The sequence below is a fragment of the Dendrobates tinctorius genome, unplaced genomic scaffold (genome assembly GCF_039654945.1).
Source record: "Dendrobates tinctorius isolate UK_male_01 unplaced genomic scaffold, ASM3965494v1 ptg000011l, whole genome shotgun sequence".
Taxonomy (NCBI): Eukaryota; Metazoa; Chordata; class Amphibia; order Anura; family Dendrobatidae; genus Dendrobates; species Dendrobates tinctorius.
Genome location: NW_027361679.1, coordinates 99,899,478 through 99,916,117, shown reverse-complemented (window position 1 = coordinate 99,916,117; position 16,640 = coordinate 99,899,478). Strand labels below are relative to the sequence as shown.

The following is a 16,640-nucleotide window of genomic DNA, read 5'->3' as shown; positions in this document are numbered from 1 at the left end:
GTCCGCGCCTCGTCCGACCGACAGGCTCTGGTAGGCGAGTGGGTGGGAGGCGGGGGAGCAAGGACCATCCATATAGCTGGCACGCACCTGTGCAAAGCTCCTGGTCCTGCTGCGGAGAGCTATGAGGATACGGGGTGGCAGTACACGCCGTACTCATAGTCTCTTGTGGGACTACAGATGTGACTATTCACTCTGTATCCCTCCGGGACCCTGAAAAGGAACGACGCACACCGAGGTAGATATGGGTCTAATGAAAGACCCGTGTCCACCTCCTACTGACCCTAAGCTAAACTGGGGAAATTCCTGCCGGTTGGTGGGGTGTATACTGCGGAGGAGGAGCTAACCTTTTTTTTTGTGCATAGTGTCAGCCTCCTAGTGGCAGCAGCATACACCCATGGTCTCTGTGTCCCCCAATAAGGCGAACGAGAAATACATCCTTAGGCTTCTTTCATACAGTTAACATAATACCAAGGACATATTTACAGCATCTTCCCAGTAAAAGAAGAGAACCATTCTATAATAGATGGGAAAAACTTTGTGTAATGTGAGAGCACGTGATCACTGAGCTCTCCGGGACGATTATCCTGTATTGACATCTAGTGAGCTATGCTAATTAGCACACACCTGCACTGTATCAACTCACTGATGACAGCGGTGTGTTCCGGTCCCTTTTTCTAGCACAGAGAGGCAAAAATGAGGAGAGGGAGGATGTCAAAAGGGAGCTGAGCAGGAGATCCAAGATGGCACCGCGGTGCCTGCACCCAAAGTGAAAGAAGGACAGGCGGCCATACATCAAAAAGAAGTTGCGGCCAGGCTGGAGTGGTTCACCAGGGTAACCGCTCTGGATTATCAAAAGAACTCCAAAGGGTAGTCAACTCAGTCAGCACAAGACCAGGCTCAGCCATCAAAAAGATCTGAGCAATCAGCACAGCAAGGTATGATGAACACCCTGCATACGGTTAATGAGGACTCTGACATAAGTTAAGAACAAACAGTCTTTCTCTATGAAGACCATGTTTGTGCTTTGGGGTGGACTGTGGGTAGGTCTTTCCTTGGTTTTTCTTGCTTAGAGCAGGATAGAGCAGGAAGATAATACTCAGCCTACAGTTCCACCCTAGACCACTGGCATCTCTTTAGCTGAAAACTTTTAACACTGATTACACAAGAACCACAAGACTTCTTCATTTTAATCAGTTTAACACTGCCAACCTGACAGTGTCTCTAGCTTATTTATCTGACAGGCTCACTTTAATTTTCCTAAACAGACGGCAGAAGATATTAAGTTAGTAGATGCTCCCTTTAATGTTCATGGGCTTGAAATGACATTCAACTCGATGGCCAACAATAAATCCCCCGGGGACAGATGGATTACTGGCAGAAGTATTTAAGAACTTTTTTGGCATATTAGTGCCTCAGCTACTCTCTGTTCTTAAGGCCTGTTTCACACTTCCGTTTTAGTGTCCGCCAAACGGATCCGTTTCCGTTTTTTTGACGGAAACGGATGCAAATGGATCCGTTTTTAAAAAAACGGATCCGCGGTAACCGCTATGGAAAAAAAACGGATCCTGCAAAAAAATGGCGGATTCGTTTTTTTACGGAAACCAACGGATTTTGACGGATTTGAAAAAACGGAAGTGTGAAACAGGCCTAATACTGTGCTAAAAGATGGTAAGCTTCCACCATCCATGAATGAAGCCACTATTGAGGTTACCCCTAAGCTGATAAGACTCCCAACTCCCAGAATCATATCATCCAACTTTTTGTTAGGAAGTTATAAAGGTTAAAAGTTGACCAGCGATTTCTCATTTTTACAACAAAATTTACAAAACCATTTTTTTAGGGATCACATCATATTTAAAGTCATTTTGAGGGGTGTACATGACAGAAAATACCCAAAAGTGACACCATTCTAAAAACTAGACCCCTCAAGGTGCTCAAAACCACATTCAAGAAGCTTATTAACCCTTTACGTGCGCTTCACAGGAACTAAATTTACTTCAGAACCAATTTTTTTTATTTTCACAAGTGTTAAAAGAGAAAATGAACCACAAAATTTGTTGTGAAATTTCTCCTGAATACGCCGATACCCCATATGTGGGGGTAAACCACTTTTTCGGCACGCGGCAGAGCTCGCAAGGGAAGGAGCGCCGTTTGACTTTTTCAATGCAGAATTGGCAGGAATTGAGATCGGATGCGATATTGCGTTCGGAGAGCCCCTGATGTGCCTAAACAATGGTAACCCCCAACAATTGACCTCATTTTGGAAACTAGACCCCTTAAGGAACTTATCTAGATGTGTGGTGAGCACTTTGAACCTCCAAGTGCTTCACATAAGTTTATAATGTGGAGCCATGAAAATAAAAAATCTTTTTTTTCCACAAAAATGATCTTTTCGCCCCAAATTTTTATTTTTACAAGGGTAACAGGAGAAATTGTTGTTGTGTGATTTGTCCTGAGTACACAGATACCCCATATGTTGGGGCAAACCATTGTTTGGGCACACGGCAGAGCTCAGAAAGGAAAGAGCACTGTTTGACTTTTTCAATGCAGAATTGGCTGGAATTGAGATTGGACGCCATGTAGCTTTTGCAGAGCCCCTGATGTGCCTAAACAGTGAAAAAAAACCCCACAAGTGACACCATTTTGGAAACTAGACCCCTTAAGGAACTTACCTAGATGTGTGGTGAGCACTTTGCACCCCCAAGTGCTTCACCGAAGTTTATAACGCAGAGCAGTAAAAATAAAAAAAATAACTTTTTTTTCCACAAAAATGATTTTTTAGCCCGCTATGTTTTATTTTCTCAAGGGTAACAGGAGAAAATGGACCACAAAAGTTGTTGTGCAATTTGTCCTGAGTACATCGATACCCCATATGTGGGGGGGGGGGGGGGGGGGGGGAACCACTGTTTGGGCACATGGGAGAGCTTGGAAGGGAAGGAGCGCCATTTTGGAATGCAGACATTGATGGAATGTTCTGCGGGCGTCATGTTGCATTTGCGGAGACCCTGATGTGCCTAAACAGTAGAAACCCCCCACAAGTGACACCATTTTGGAAACTAGACCCCCCAAGGAGCTTATCTAGATGTGTGGTGAGCACTTTGAACCCCCAAGTGCTTCACAGAAGTTTATAACGCAGAGCTGTGAAAATAAAATTTTTTTTTTTTTTTTTCCACAAAAGTAATTTTTTAGCCCCCAATTTTTATTTTCCCAAGGGTAACAGGAGAAATTAGACCCCCAAAGTTGGTAAATAGTGGAAGTCCCTCAATTCTTGCTCCAACCCTAACCCCAACACACTCCTAGCCCTAATCCCAACCCTACTGCCTAACCTTAATTCTAACCCTAATCATAATTCTAACCCTAACCCTAATTCCAACCCTAGCCCTAAATATAACCCTAGCCCTAATTCCAACCCTAACGGAAAAATGAAAAAAAAAAAAAAAAAAAAAAAATATTTTCTTTATTTTATTATGTTTGCCTAACTAAGGGGGTGATAAATGGGGGGGGTTATTTACTATTTTTTTTTATTTTGATCACCATGATAGTTTATCACAGTGATGAAAATGAAGGAGTAGAATCTGCCAGCTGGAGCCTGCCGATTCGCGGCAGGCGCACTACGCATGCGCCCGCCATTTTCTTCCGGATCCAAGATGGCGGTGACCACCGGGAGGGGATCCAGGACCACTGGAAGGTACCAGGAGGGGATCGGGGACCCTATTTCTCTTTCCTCTGATGTGCGATCACATCAGAGTAGAGAGAAATTAAATGAAAAATCGTGGCCTTTTTTTTTTTGCGATCGTGGTTAAAGGGTTAATAACGGCGATCGCAAAAGTGGGGTCGGTAAAAACTGACCCGATTCATGTTCTCTAGGGTCTCGGCTACCCACGGCAGCTGAGACCCCGGAGAAAATCCGATGCTGGGGGCCGCTATTTACTTACTCCACAGCGCCGTGAATTCACGGCGCTGTGTCTTCAAGTACCCTTAACTACCGCCGTTAAAAGGCGTATCAGCGGTAGTTAAGGGGTTAATATGGTTCTTTAATTGAAAAAGTCACTCTTTATGAGGTTGATAACTTACTGTTTCTAAGTGATTGGACCAATTCATTAAAGGAGGCAATTGCCATAATAACTTATTTTGGAACCCCTTCTGGTCTTACAACTAATTGAGCTAAATCAGCACCTACAGAACTCTCAGGTCAACTAAAAGTAGTGACATCACTTAGTGATTTGGGAATTCAAATCTGTATGCCAAATATGTTACCAATGCTACTCAAATTTCAACAAAAAACCAATGAGCGGTGTAAACTCCCGTTGTCCGTAACAGGGTGGAATAACCTAATAAAGATAGTTCTTACACCACAAGCCTTCTATATTCTGCATAATGCCCCAGTCTGGCTGCCAAGGCGTATTTGTATAAAGTTGACAGTATTTTTCGAGACTTGATATGGAAGAAGAGAATTCCCAGGGTTAAGTTACAAGCCTTGAATAAGCCTAAATCTAATGGTGGTTTAGCAATACCAGATCCTTTCTATACTATATTTCTTCACAATTACAACATCCGAGAGGCTGGAACTGGGAAAATGTAGCAGCTACCTCCTCAATGACCATGTTGAGATGGGAGCTAAAGGGATATAATTTAGTCCAAATGTTGGACTCCGGGAGATTTTTGACAGCATGATCCCCAACTTCTTTGAGGATGCTTGGTATGAAGAGAATTTGGAAAAAAGCCAAAGATCTACTTTAAATAATAGGTGTCACTAAATATTCAATGATTTGGAAAAACTCAAACTACTTACAACTTGATAAACTAACAGAGTCTGATCTTTGGGATCGAAAAGATATCTGTACAATAAACCAATTATATAGTGAGGAGTATTTTACAACATTTGAGATGCTCAGGCAAGAATTTGATTTACTTAACTGTAGGTTTTTCCAATATTTACAACACAGCCACGCCGGTGCGGTTCAAGCCAAATGTAATGTATTGACCCCAATGGTGTCTGCCTTTTTCCAGGATATGGAGGTGTCTGGGAGAAATACAAAAGAGGCGATCTCTATATTATGTTTATTGGAACCTAGGCTGAGAGGGGTAGTCTGTCCTATAAACCAGTTGGCAGAAAAATGTCGGACCCCTAAACTATGAGACATAGGATGAAACAGAGCAGGATATTCCTAGGGGGTCCGTTAGAGAGTCATGTAGACTCTCCCATTTATTCATAGATCATAAGGCATAAATGACACCTCTTCACTTGTATAACATGGGAGTAAAGCCAGACTCACGATGTTGGATATGTAATATGCCGGATGCAGATTTAATACATCTAATGTGGACCTGCTCACATCTTCAGAGGTATTGGAGAGACGTGATAGAGCTTATAAACTCGGTGTACAATGGTCAGATTCCTCCAGAACCCTTAATTCCTGTTCTTGGCTAAGCAGCAGAAATTCCTATGAGTGAGAATCACCGACTATCGCACGTATATCATATCAGGCCCGGAGAAACATAGCGTCATATTGGAAAAATCCTAAATCTCCGGTTGTTGGGAGAGGTAATAACAGGGTTCAACAAAACTAATGTCTTGAGAAATATGTTTACCATTTAAAAGAAAAAGGGGACATATTAGAAATTATAAGATATATGGGGACCCTGGCTGGATAGACCAAATCTGCCCCCCCACCCGATATTAACGTGGTCTATCGCACACTTACGTATGTTTTGAACTATAAGCAGATTAGGTGAGTAATTATAGAATGGTAGAGTTGGAAGGGACCTCCTGGGCCATCTGATCCAACACCCTGCTCAATGCAGGATTCGCTAAATCATCCCAGACAGATGTCTGTCCAGCCTCTGTTTGAAGACTTCTATTGAAGGAGAACTCACCACCTCTCGTTGCAGCCTGTTCCACTCATTGATCACTCTCTGTGATTCTCTTCATAAATGTATGTTACCATAAGTGTCCTAACTGTGATGATGGTATGTTTATATGGTCAATGGGGTGTCTTTGTAGTTCTCTCTCAAAAGCAGCATATGGTCATTGGGGTGGGCAGGGTTTAATTGTTTAGCATTTTTGAAAATTTTTAACACAAATTATCTGATTAAAAAACAAAAGATAAATGACAAAGGGTGCCTCACTGAAAGGGACACGTGACTGGAAGCAAAAAGAGTAGTAAGGCCTCTTTAACACATCCGTTTGTCTCCATCAGTCAAAATCCGCCGTTTTGCAAAAAAAACCCGGATCCGCCTTTTTTCTTGGTGGATCCATCTTTTTTTCCCATTGACTTGCATTATCAGTGGATCTTGACGGATGGTCATCGGTTGGATCCGTTTTTTTCCGCTGACATGACTGGATGGACAATGAAATGTTTTTTTGGCTGCCCGGATCCGCATTTTTCACTGCGCATGCCCGGAAGAATTAAATTTGGCAGAAATTTAACCCTAAACCCAGTTCTGGCGGCTGAAAAAATTCTCTCTCTCTTTTTTCCAGGCACGATTTCCTTTGAAATTTAACCTTACACGGATACGTCAACACAACGGTCCGGTGCCTCCCGTTTCTTACAATCCGCCTACGGATCCGTTTTCCGCCATTTTAGCGGATTTCGACTGAGCTGAAAAACGGATGTGTGAAACAGGCCTTAGAGGGACAAACAGCATGGCCAAGAGTGATAAACAGATAAGAGGGCACAACTTCACCAAGTGAAGAAATCGCTATACTACACCCTATGTAAAAAAAACCTGCCAAGTCCCAGAGTCACTAGTCTACACTATAGCAGTTTTTGTAAAAGTAAATGTGAATAGGAAAATTTACCTTAGGTAATGAAGTCACTGCATAAGGGATTCCCAGGCACAGTGTCTCTCCACCCCGACACGCATTTTCTTCTAAGGGCATGAAGAGAAGCGGAAGAAGCGCCTCCAGAAGAAGCGAGGCAAAACAAGTGTTGGGGTGGAGGGAAACTGTGCCTGAGATCCCTTACTGTATTGACTTCATTACCTAAGGTACCGTAACTTTACCAAATAACATTTACAAAAGCTGCTATAAGATAGACTAGTAATTCTGGGATTTGGAAGGTTTATCTTAAGGTGTAAAAAGGACTGAACATTTGCTCAGCTAGTCATACTGACATAGCAAGGCATATGTTCTTTATTTTTGGCGTTTCTTTAGCGCTTATCCAAGCAGATTACGGAGAGGACTCGCTGAGAAAAGACATGGAGTATTAACAAATAAATGAGTAGCACCTGCATACTTGGATCCTGCATAGAAACCTTTAACCCTTGACTCCAGTGTCCATGGCTTTTAACCTATTGCATTAACAAAAAGTACAAATTAGTGCAAAATACATAAAGCAAAGAGTAACAAAGCATTTATGTCTGTGCATATAATGAATTATATCAGTGTTGAAAAAAAAAAATCAAATTTCACTGTATTTAACAAAAAGTTCTGTGTCTATAGAAATCCATAGAATTGGACAAGTCAAAAGTTTAAACACTTTGGAAACGTAATGAAAAACGGAGCTAAACAGCTCTAAAGGTCAGGACGGCTTGCAGTCAGCTATCCACTTCTCTAACTTTTTCAGGATGGTTCATAGAGGTAACCTCCGGTCACTATGCTCCGTTTCCAGTCAGGCGGGCTGAGTTGCAGTGTCTTCGGTGAGATCCCCACTAGCATCGTGAGCGCTTACTGTGCTAGCGGGATCTCATTACAGCTCAGCCCGGCTGGGAACAGAGCCCAGTGACCAGAGGTAACCTCTATGACGTCACCCCCGGTCACTGTCGCCGCATTCCCAGCAGCTCATTCACCAGTGGTTTTCAGCCTGGACAGTCGTATCTCGGCACTGTCCAGGTTGAAAACTAATTATTCCCAGACATGGATTTCTGCGTGGGACAGAACGACGGACAGGTAAGGTATGATATATTGTTTTATTATTTTACTTTTATTACAGGAGATCAAGGGCTTTGGTGGAATTAGGTGAGGTTGTAAGTATGGTTTAATTAAGATTATTAAAGGAGTCTGTGTCATTTTTTTTCCAAACAAATGACTTTATTCTGGCTGTGTCTTTCTTTACAATACAATTATAAAATTAGCAATAGATGGGTGTCTTATAGATGCCTCTAAATTACTAAGCCATGGGCTTGATGTCACCTGACAATACAAAGGTGACATCCACCCCACAAATATAAACCCCACTTGCCACCGCTACAGGGCAAGTGGGAAGAGCCGAGCAAAGCGCCAGAATTGGCGCATCTAATAGATGTGCCTTTTCTGGGCAGCTGTGGACTGCTATTTTTAGGCTGGGGTGGCGGGGCCAATATCCATGGCCTCTTATCAGCCTGAGAAAACCAGCCCCCAGCTGTCTGCTTTAGAAAGGCTGGTTGTCAAAAAATGGGGGGGACCCCACGCTTTTTTAAAATTATTTAAATAATTTAAAAAAACAGTGTGGGGATCCCTCTATTCTTGATAACCAGCCTTGGTGAAGCTGAAGGCTGAGGGTTGCAGCCCCCAGCTGTGAGTTTTGTCTGTCTGGTTATCAAAAAATAGGGGGGAACCCATGCCGTTTTTCTTTTAATTACCGTATTTATTTACACCGCAGGAGCAGAAAATAAATACTCCGATTCAACGCTCCTGCTGTCATTGTTATTAGCAGCAGCAGGGGTAGACTGATGAGAGTCTACCCCTGCTGTCTCTTATTACTCAAATAAAACACTCATCATTCTCCCCTGCTCGCGCCGACCACCGGCAGAGCAGGGGAGAATGATGAAAGCTGTGTTCAGCTCCCGGGGGAACAGCGCTTACTGTATCGCTTCTTCCCTGGTGCCCGTCCTTGTGGTACTGATGCGGCACACACATACCACAAGTATTACACACACGGACACTGACATCTCCGGTACCGGAAATATTAGGACGTGTGAAAGAGGCCTGACAGCGAGTTTTTGTTTCGATGCTGCCATACGCTAAAAGACGCTTTTAATTGCAAAAAAAAAAAAAAAAAAAAAAAGCTTTTGCATCACCACATTTTGAGTACTATAATTTTTCCCTATTCTGGCCCACAGGGTTATGTGAGGTCTTGTTTTTTGCGGGACGAGTTGATGTTTTTATTGGTATAATTTTCAGGCACATGACATTTTTTGATCACTTCCTATTCCGATTTTCAGAATGAGCGAAAACCAGCAATTCATGAATGTCCTTTCCTTTTTGGGGGGGGGTTTATACCGTTCCGTGTGGTAAAATTAATAAGGCAGTTTTATTCTTTGGGTCAGTACGATTACAGTGATACCTGATTTATATTTTTTTTTTTATGTTTTGGAGCTTTTATATAATAAAAACTTTAATAGAATAATTATTTTTGTATCGCTTTATTCTGAGAGCTATAACTATTTTTCCGCTGATGGTGCTGTATGGTGGCTCATTCTTTGCGGGCCAAGATGATGTTTTCAGCAGTACCATGTTTATTTATATCCATCTTTTTGATCACGTGTTACTCCACTTTTTGTTCGGTGGTATGATGATAAAGCATTGTTTTTTGCCCTTTTTTTTAATGGTATTCACTAAAGGGGTTAAGTAGTGGAACAGTTTTATAGGTCGGGTCGTTGTGGACGCGGTGATACCAAATATGTGTCCTTTTATTGTTTACATTTTTTTCATTCAAATATTTATTTAGTGATAAAATATATATTGATTTTTTATTTTGAAATTTGGACTATTACAACTATGGTATTATTTTTGCAGACACAGTCAGCAAAAAAACATGGACATTCATGATCACCACCATAGAATCTGAGTGTTCTATCTATAGAAAACAGCGATAGAACACATACGAGAAATGCGAATGTCTGAATGAGTTCTAGGGTGAAAGAGCTTGAGACCTAAAAAAGTGATATGGGGCTTTCAGAAAAGGCAATTACACTCAAAAGGTTCTTTTTTAAAAGCACATGCTACAGCAAATGTATTATTGCCAAATATATTCCCCGATTGTAACATTTATTTGGAAAAATAACTGACATGTTGTGCAGAATACATACCTCTGACATTTGCGGTAGCTTCTCTTTACTCTTGCTGTTGCTCATTTCATCATTAGGTTCTGATTTGAGGCATTTCCTCGACTTTTCCAAGTGATTATTTTGTGGGCTATCAAGGGACCTTTTGCTTACACTTTTTATGACCTCCGACTTATGCTGTGCAGTGGAGGTTACACTTTTTATGGTCTTAGGGCTATCCTTTGCAGTGGAAGTTCCTGCTTCTTTAATAAACTCTACTGTGTAAGGATACAATCTATTTACTATATGTAATATGTGGCCAGGCTTTAACTTGACTTCTTGACTTTTACTGATGTCCACCAAGTCAACACTGCTAGGGTTTGCTCCTATCTAAATTAAAAAAGTTAAAAGTGCAAAATTAATGTCTCAAGAATAAATCAATGTTATCTAGTAACTATTTTATAATCATTGGAAGCCAATGATTATAAAGAAAAGAATGAAAGTTAAGCAAAAAGATCTGCAGTACACTAGGCTGGTGCCTACATCAGTACTCCTTGGAAGACGAACCAGGGCAGTGTGATTATCACTAGACATCTAGTAAACCTGCTGCCATGAAATCCTCCATATTCATGAGCAGAGTTGAGCGAATTTGTTAGGGTCCCTGCTTATTCGGCAGTCTATAGCGCTTACTAAATAAGCTACAGCGGGAACCTGGATAGATGGAGCACGCCAGCTGATCGGCGTCACAGCTGCATGTGTCCCGCCTGTGTCACTGTCACAACACACAAGCTCTCCATGCATGTGCTGTGACTGTGACACAGCCGCGACACATGCAGATGCGGCACAGATCAGCTGATCAGCCAGCGTGCTTCATGTATCTGGGTTCCCATTTTAGCTTCTTTGGTAAGCAGGGACCCGAACAAATGTGGGCAGGGTTATACAGAGCTCAGCATTCAGAGAACTGGTAGATCTGTGGCAGAGAAAACAGTGATTTTATGAAAAGTACAATAGGAAGTCCTGTAAGTGATACAGTACTCGGCTCCTACATCATGCTGCTTTCCGCTGGCGCAGCAAAAACCTGGTGACATATTTCTTTTAAAATTATTACACAAGAATAGGCAATATGCTCCGCCATTCCCGCAATTTCAAAATGGAAAAGCAGATAACCTCATAAAAATTGATAGGTGCCAATTGTGTGGATCAGCACAGTGCAAATGACACATCGGCAGCAGAAATCCCAGTGCCACCCTCCGATTTCTACCATGGACCCTGTAGTTAAAAGCCTAAAAAAAAAAAAAAATTCAAGACCTTGACCCTCTTTTAAGTAACAAGAAATAATACTGTTGTCAAAACTCCATTGACAAATTATATATACCATATATGAAAAATATTCTGCAACACAAACCAGAAATCAGCAGGAGATCCATCTAGAGAGGTGAACGGCATCAGCTGTAGGCTCACTAGCTACTTCCACCTGGATTTCTGCAAGCACCATTCCGGTGACTCAAGCCCCAGAAATGTATACAACACATGTGCAGAGTGTAAATACAGGCTTAAAGAGCTCACACGGTTTACACCTATTTAATAATGGTCTACAACCCCTATAACATTACAAAGGTGCACTGCTTCATCATGAAGGCAACACTTCAACATTTTTCACTTATGAGAAGGTTAAAGTTTGAGACGGGTAACAAGTAGCATGAGACCTCATGTCTTCCATTTTATATCAATGTGTGTGCTTCTATGTGAAAACGACTCCTTGCAACAACAACAACAAAACCCTCCAACATACAGTAAGTCTCCACCTAATAAGAATGGAGAATTCCTTTTCTTAACAGAAATAACATTTAGGCTGTGGGCCCACGTAGCGTTTTAAAACGCTCACTAAAAACCGGACTTCTTCCCAGAAATCGCGCGTTTTTTTTCCGAGCGATTTCCCCGCGATTATGATCGCGATTTTGCCGCAATTTTCGCGTGCGATATTCAAGCACTTTCCAAGCGATTTGAAGCATCGCTTGTTAAGTGATTGACAGGTTGGTCACACTCGTCAAACATAGTGTTTGACAAGTGTGACCAGGTTTTTACTATTGAGGCCGCCTATGCAGCATCAGTAGTAAAAGATAGGATGTCAAAATGCTAAAAAAAAAAATAAAAAATCGGGGTATATTTACCTTCCGGCGTCCCACGCTGCATTCCCGGGCCTCAGCGTTCCCAGTAATGCCTTGCGAGACCTGTGATGACGTAGTCTCGTGTTGCTATAGCGATCTCGCGAGACCGCTAGAGTCACGCGAGACTACGTCATTACAGGGCCTTGCCGCAAGGCATTACTGGGAACGCTAGGCCGGGAATGCAGCGCGGGACACCGGAAGGTAAATATACCCCGATTTTTTATTTTTTATTCTTTTTTTTACAGGGGTATGGTACCCAGGGCCTGGAGGACAGTCTCCTCTCCTCCACACCGTGGGTACCAACCGCACATGAGACGCTTAACTTCCCGCATGGTGGGCATAGCCACATGCGGGAAGTAAGCGATTCTCATGCATTCATATGGGTGCGGAATCGCGGCAATTCTTTGCAATTCCGCACAAAAGAATGCCATAGGAATGCATGGGGGGGGTTCTGTACACGATTTTTAAGCGTTTTCGCGCCGAAAATCGCGGCAAAAACGCTTAAAAATCGCTACGTGGGCACATAGCCTTAGCCTGCATATGACATGAACACTCATTTTTGTAATTCAAAAGATTCTCGTAAATTTGTCACCTACCTATTTTCTTTTATACTCATAAAAAGAAAGAAATACATACCTGTCTGACCGTCACATAACCTTTGTTGCAATCTGACATCAATTGCACTGCAAAAATAAAAAGTTGAGTTCATGGAAACTTAAAATAATGCAGCAAACAATATAGTTGTTTATTCTGATTTATTAAAAAGAAAAGAAAATGATTATTAAACTAAAAGCAAGTGAAATTAAGCAGAAGTATTAGAACATTCTTATGAGGCAGTTGAAGTTTCCTCATTTATGGTAGGTGATATCACAGCCAACCCTGCTCCCTTTACAATGACCTTTGCACATGCTCATTAGATGCTTCAATACAAATGTAAGGTCTTAGATTATTGCTGCTAATGTACATGTATTGTTTCCTGAAAGAAAAGGAAGAATTCAACTGTCTCTGCTAGCAGATATATCAGAAGAAATTGAGTGCCTAAACTGCCCCAAGACTTGTGGTTCTGCTCCACTACTTTCCTGTATGTGTATCATCAATGGGTCCAACATATGGCACCCCGCATTTGGCAGTTAAAGCTACAGAAAATCAGCAGAGCACACCACAGGAACAAATGGGGCACAATTATAAATTCATGTAGCTTTTTCCAAATTCTAGGCTACAATGGTGGCTATCTAGAGCTCTGTGTTGTTGAGCTGACAATGAACGGCTAGGAACTGCTCTTAAGGCCCCATCTCACATAGCGATCTCGCTAGCGAGATCGCTAATGCGTCACCGATTTTGTGACGCCACAGCGATCTCGCCTGCGATCTCGCTACATGTGACACGCAGCAGCCACTGGCCCTCCCTGCTGGATATCGCTGATCGTGCTCGAATGTCCTGGGCCATTTTTTCGTCGTCGGCGTCCCGCTGGCCAGCATGCATCGCTGTATCGTTGCTGCGTCGCTGAAGAGATCTGCCCGTTTGGCAGCTTACTAGCGATCATTTAACGACGCACCAGCGATCCCTACCGTCGTTGGGAACGCTGGTGCGTCGCTAAAACGGGACCCTTACCCCAGCTGTCCTGCTCTAGTAGTAATTTGCTCAAGCTGCTACAGCGCATTGTGTGAATATATTAATACACTACTGGATGGTTATTTATGCAATTTTCCAAAAATAATGATGCAAGGTTCCCAAAATATTAGAATAGGGATAGCACTAGTACCTTGCATTTGTATGATCCTGCACATGTGCATCAAAAGTTTGTATTGCACCAAAAGGTTAGGAAATAATTAAAGGTTACAATACCATGCCACCATTTCTGCACCTCTGCTAGAGCTGCTGGGTAGTATGACAGAGGAGACACCTGACTAAGCCCCCCACTGGGAATTGATCACTCCGTTCTTTGTTTTCCTCATTTCCCGTACAAAGATGCAACACTGCACATAAAATTACCCCAGTTATCCAATTTCATTGTGGGTGCAGTCTGCTGTATGCAAGATTTTTTTCTTAAAGCTATGGCGCACCATGCAGTGGGGCTCGACACAACCAGCGACAAAGCTGTACAATTCTTGTTCTCGCTGATTACACTTTTGTTCAGCATCAGAAGCCATGTAATTTGTAAGGCAGTCAATGACTGCACACATGGAAAACACTGCTTTATATTGAAAAAAGAAAAAAAAAAAAAAAAAAGATCATTGACAATACCTTGCTGCCGGGAACATTTCTTGTCCACAATTTTGGTCTCTGGCCCTCGCCCAAGTAATACTGGTTCCGCATGAGGCAGTTTGATTCTGCATGATGCATTTTCCTTACTTACTAACCAGCAGTCAAGCATCGTAGTTTGGAAAAAAAATGAAAAATTCAATGGGAAAAATTGCTGAAAAAAAAACAAAAAAACAAAACAAGAAAATTACAAGACAGAACAATTGAGCAATTGCAGAGGAAAAGAAATTGGAGCCTCAAAATCCTAGCAACAATATATCCATTCCTGGTATGTCACAACCAACATAAGACAAGTCTAAACATTGCTTCAGCAGGCAGTAAGGGCAATATGTGCTGGCCTTTCTCTCCTCTAGATGCTATGAACGTATAAAATTTGCTCAAGTGGCCTATCCTTTATACACAGCCCATATGGCAAATACATCAGAAAAGTGGAATTCCATCGACTAATGTTTCACTTTATGGATGCACAGGTGTTGGTACTAGTGATACACCCACAATTAGACAATTAATCCAATGTATTGCGACTATATGAATACAATATTGCATTCTGTAGTACACTGTGTGCCCTCATGGATCTCCCCCTTAATTATAGTTATTAACCTCTTCGCACCTGAGCCTGTTTTTGCCTTCGTGACCGGGCCAATTTTTTCAATTCTGACCAGTGTCACTTTATGAGGTCATAACTCTAGAACGCTTCAACGGATCCTGCTGATTCTGACATTGTTTTCTCGTGCCATATTGTACTTCATGAAGGTGGTAAAATTTCTTAGATATGAACTGCGCTTATTTGTTAAAAAAATTGAAATTTGGTGAAAATTTTGCTATTTACAAACTTTTAATTTTTATGCCCTTAAATCAGAGAGTGATATCGCACAAAATAGTTAATAAATAACATTTCCCACATGTCTAGTTTACATCTGCACAATTTTGGAAGCATAATTTTTTTTTTTTTTTTAGGAAGTTATAAGGGTTAAAAGTTGACCAGCGGATTTCTCATTTTTACAACAAAATTTACAACACCATTTTTTTGGGGACCACCTCACATTTGAAGTGAGTTTGGGGGGTCAATATGACAGAAAATACCCAAAAGTGACACCATTCTAAAAACTTCACCTCTCAATGTACTCAAAACCACATTCAAGAAGTTTATCAACCCTTCAGGTGCTTCATATGAATGAATGGAATGTGGAAGGAAAAAATAAACATTTAACTTTTTTTCACAAACATTTTACTTCAGAACCATTTTTTTTTTATTTTCACAAGTGTAAAAAGAGAAAATGAACCACAAAATTTTTTGTGCAATTTCTCCCGAATGCGCCGATACCCCGTATGTGGGGCTAAACCACTGTTTGAGCACACGGCAGAGCTCAGAACGGAAGGAGTGCCATTTGACTTTTTCAATGCAGAATTGGCAGGAATTGAGATCGGATGCCATGTCGCATTTGGAGAGCCCCTGATGTATCTAAACAGTGTAAACCCCCTACAAGTGACCCCATTTTGGAAACTAGACCCCTTAAAGAACTTATCTAGATGTGTTGTGAACACTTTGAACCCCCAAGTGCTTCACAGAAGTTTATAACGTAGAGCCATGAAAATAAAAAATCATTTTTTTTCCCCAAAATGAACTTTTAGCCCCCAATTTTTATTTTCACAAGGGTAACAGGAGAAATTGGACCCCAAAAGTTGTTGTCCAATTTGTCCTGAGTACGCTGGTACCCCATATGTGGGAGAAAACTACTGTTTGGGCACACGTCAGGGCTCGGAAGGGAAGTAGTGACGTTCTGAAATGCAGACTTTGATGGAATGGTCTGCGGGCGTCATGTTGCGTTTACAGAGCCCCTGATGTACCTAAACAGTGGAAACCCCCAATTCTAATTCCAACCCTAACCCCAACACACCCCTAACTCTAATCCCAACCCTAACCATAACCCTAACCACAAACCTAACACCAACACACCCATAACCCTAATCCCAGCCCTAGCCCTAACCTGCGTGACTGCTTTTTTTCTTTTTGTGACAAGATCGCTGCCCTGCGATCAGACTCATAGTAACGCCACTTCTCCTCTGATCTCACACGGACAGATGATCAGAGGAGAAGCAGCATTACTATGTGATAAGATCGCTGCCTGGCACATAGTAACGCGACTTCTCCTCTGATCTCACACTGACAGATGATCAGAGGAGAAGCAGCGTTACTGTGTGACAAGATCGCTGCCTGGCACAGCTGTGCCAGGCAGCGATCAG

At 41.9% G+C, this 16,640-nt stretch overlaps 1 protein-coding gene across 3 annotated transcripts in view; it reads right to left on the bottom strand.

Moving 5' to 3' along the window:
• APTX (aprataxin) overlaps positions 1-16,640 on the bottom strand; it is a 127,943-nt gene that overhangs the window by 65,281 nt on the left and 46,022 nt on the right. For all 3 annotated transcript variants that reach the window (XM_073545295.1, XM_073545276.1, XM_073545286.1), the window contains 4 exons: positions 14,379-14,550; positions 12,771-12,817; positions 10,012-10,356; positions 7,231-7,293 (listed from right to left, as the gene is read on the bottom strand). In XM_073545295.1, the coding sequence (XP_073401396.1) occupies positions 7,231-7,293; positions 10,012-10,356; positions 12,771-12,817; positions 14,379-14,550 (627 nt within the window). The remainder of the gene's footprint in view (positions 1-7,230; positions 7,294-10,011; positions 10,357-12,770; positions 12,818-14,378; positions 14,551-16,640) is intronic.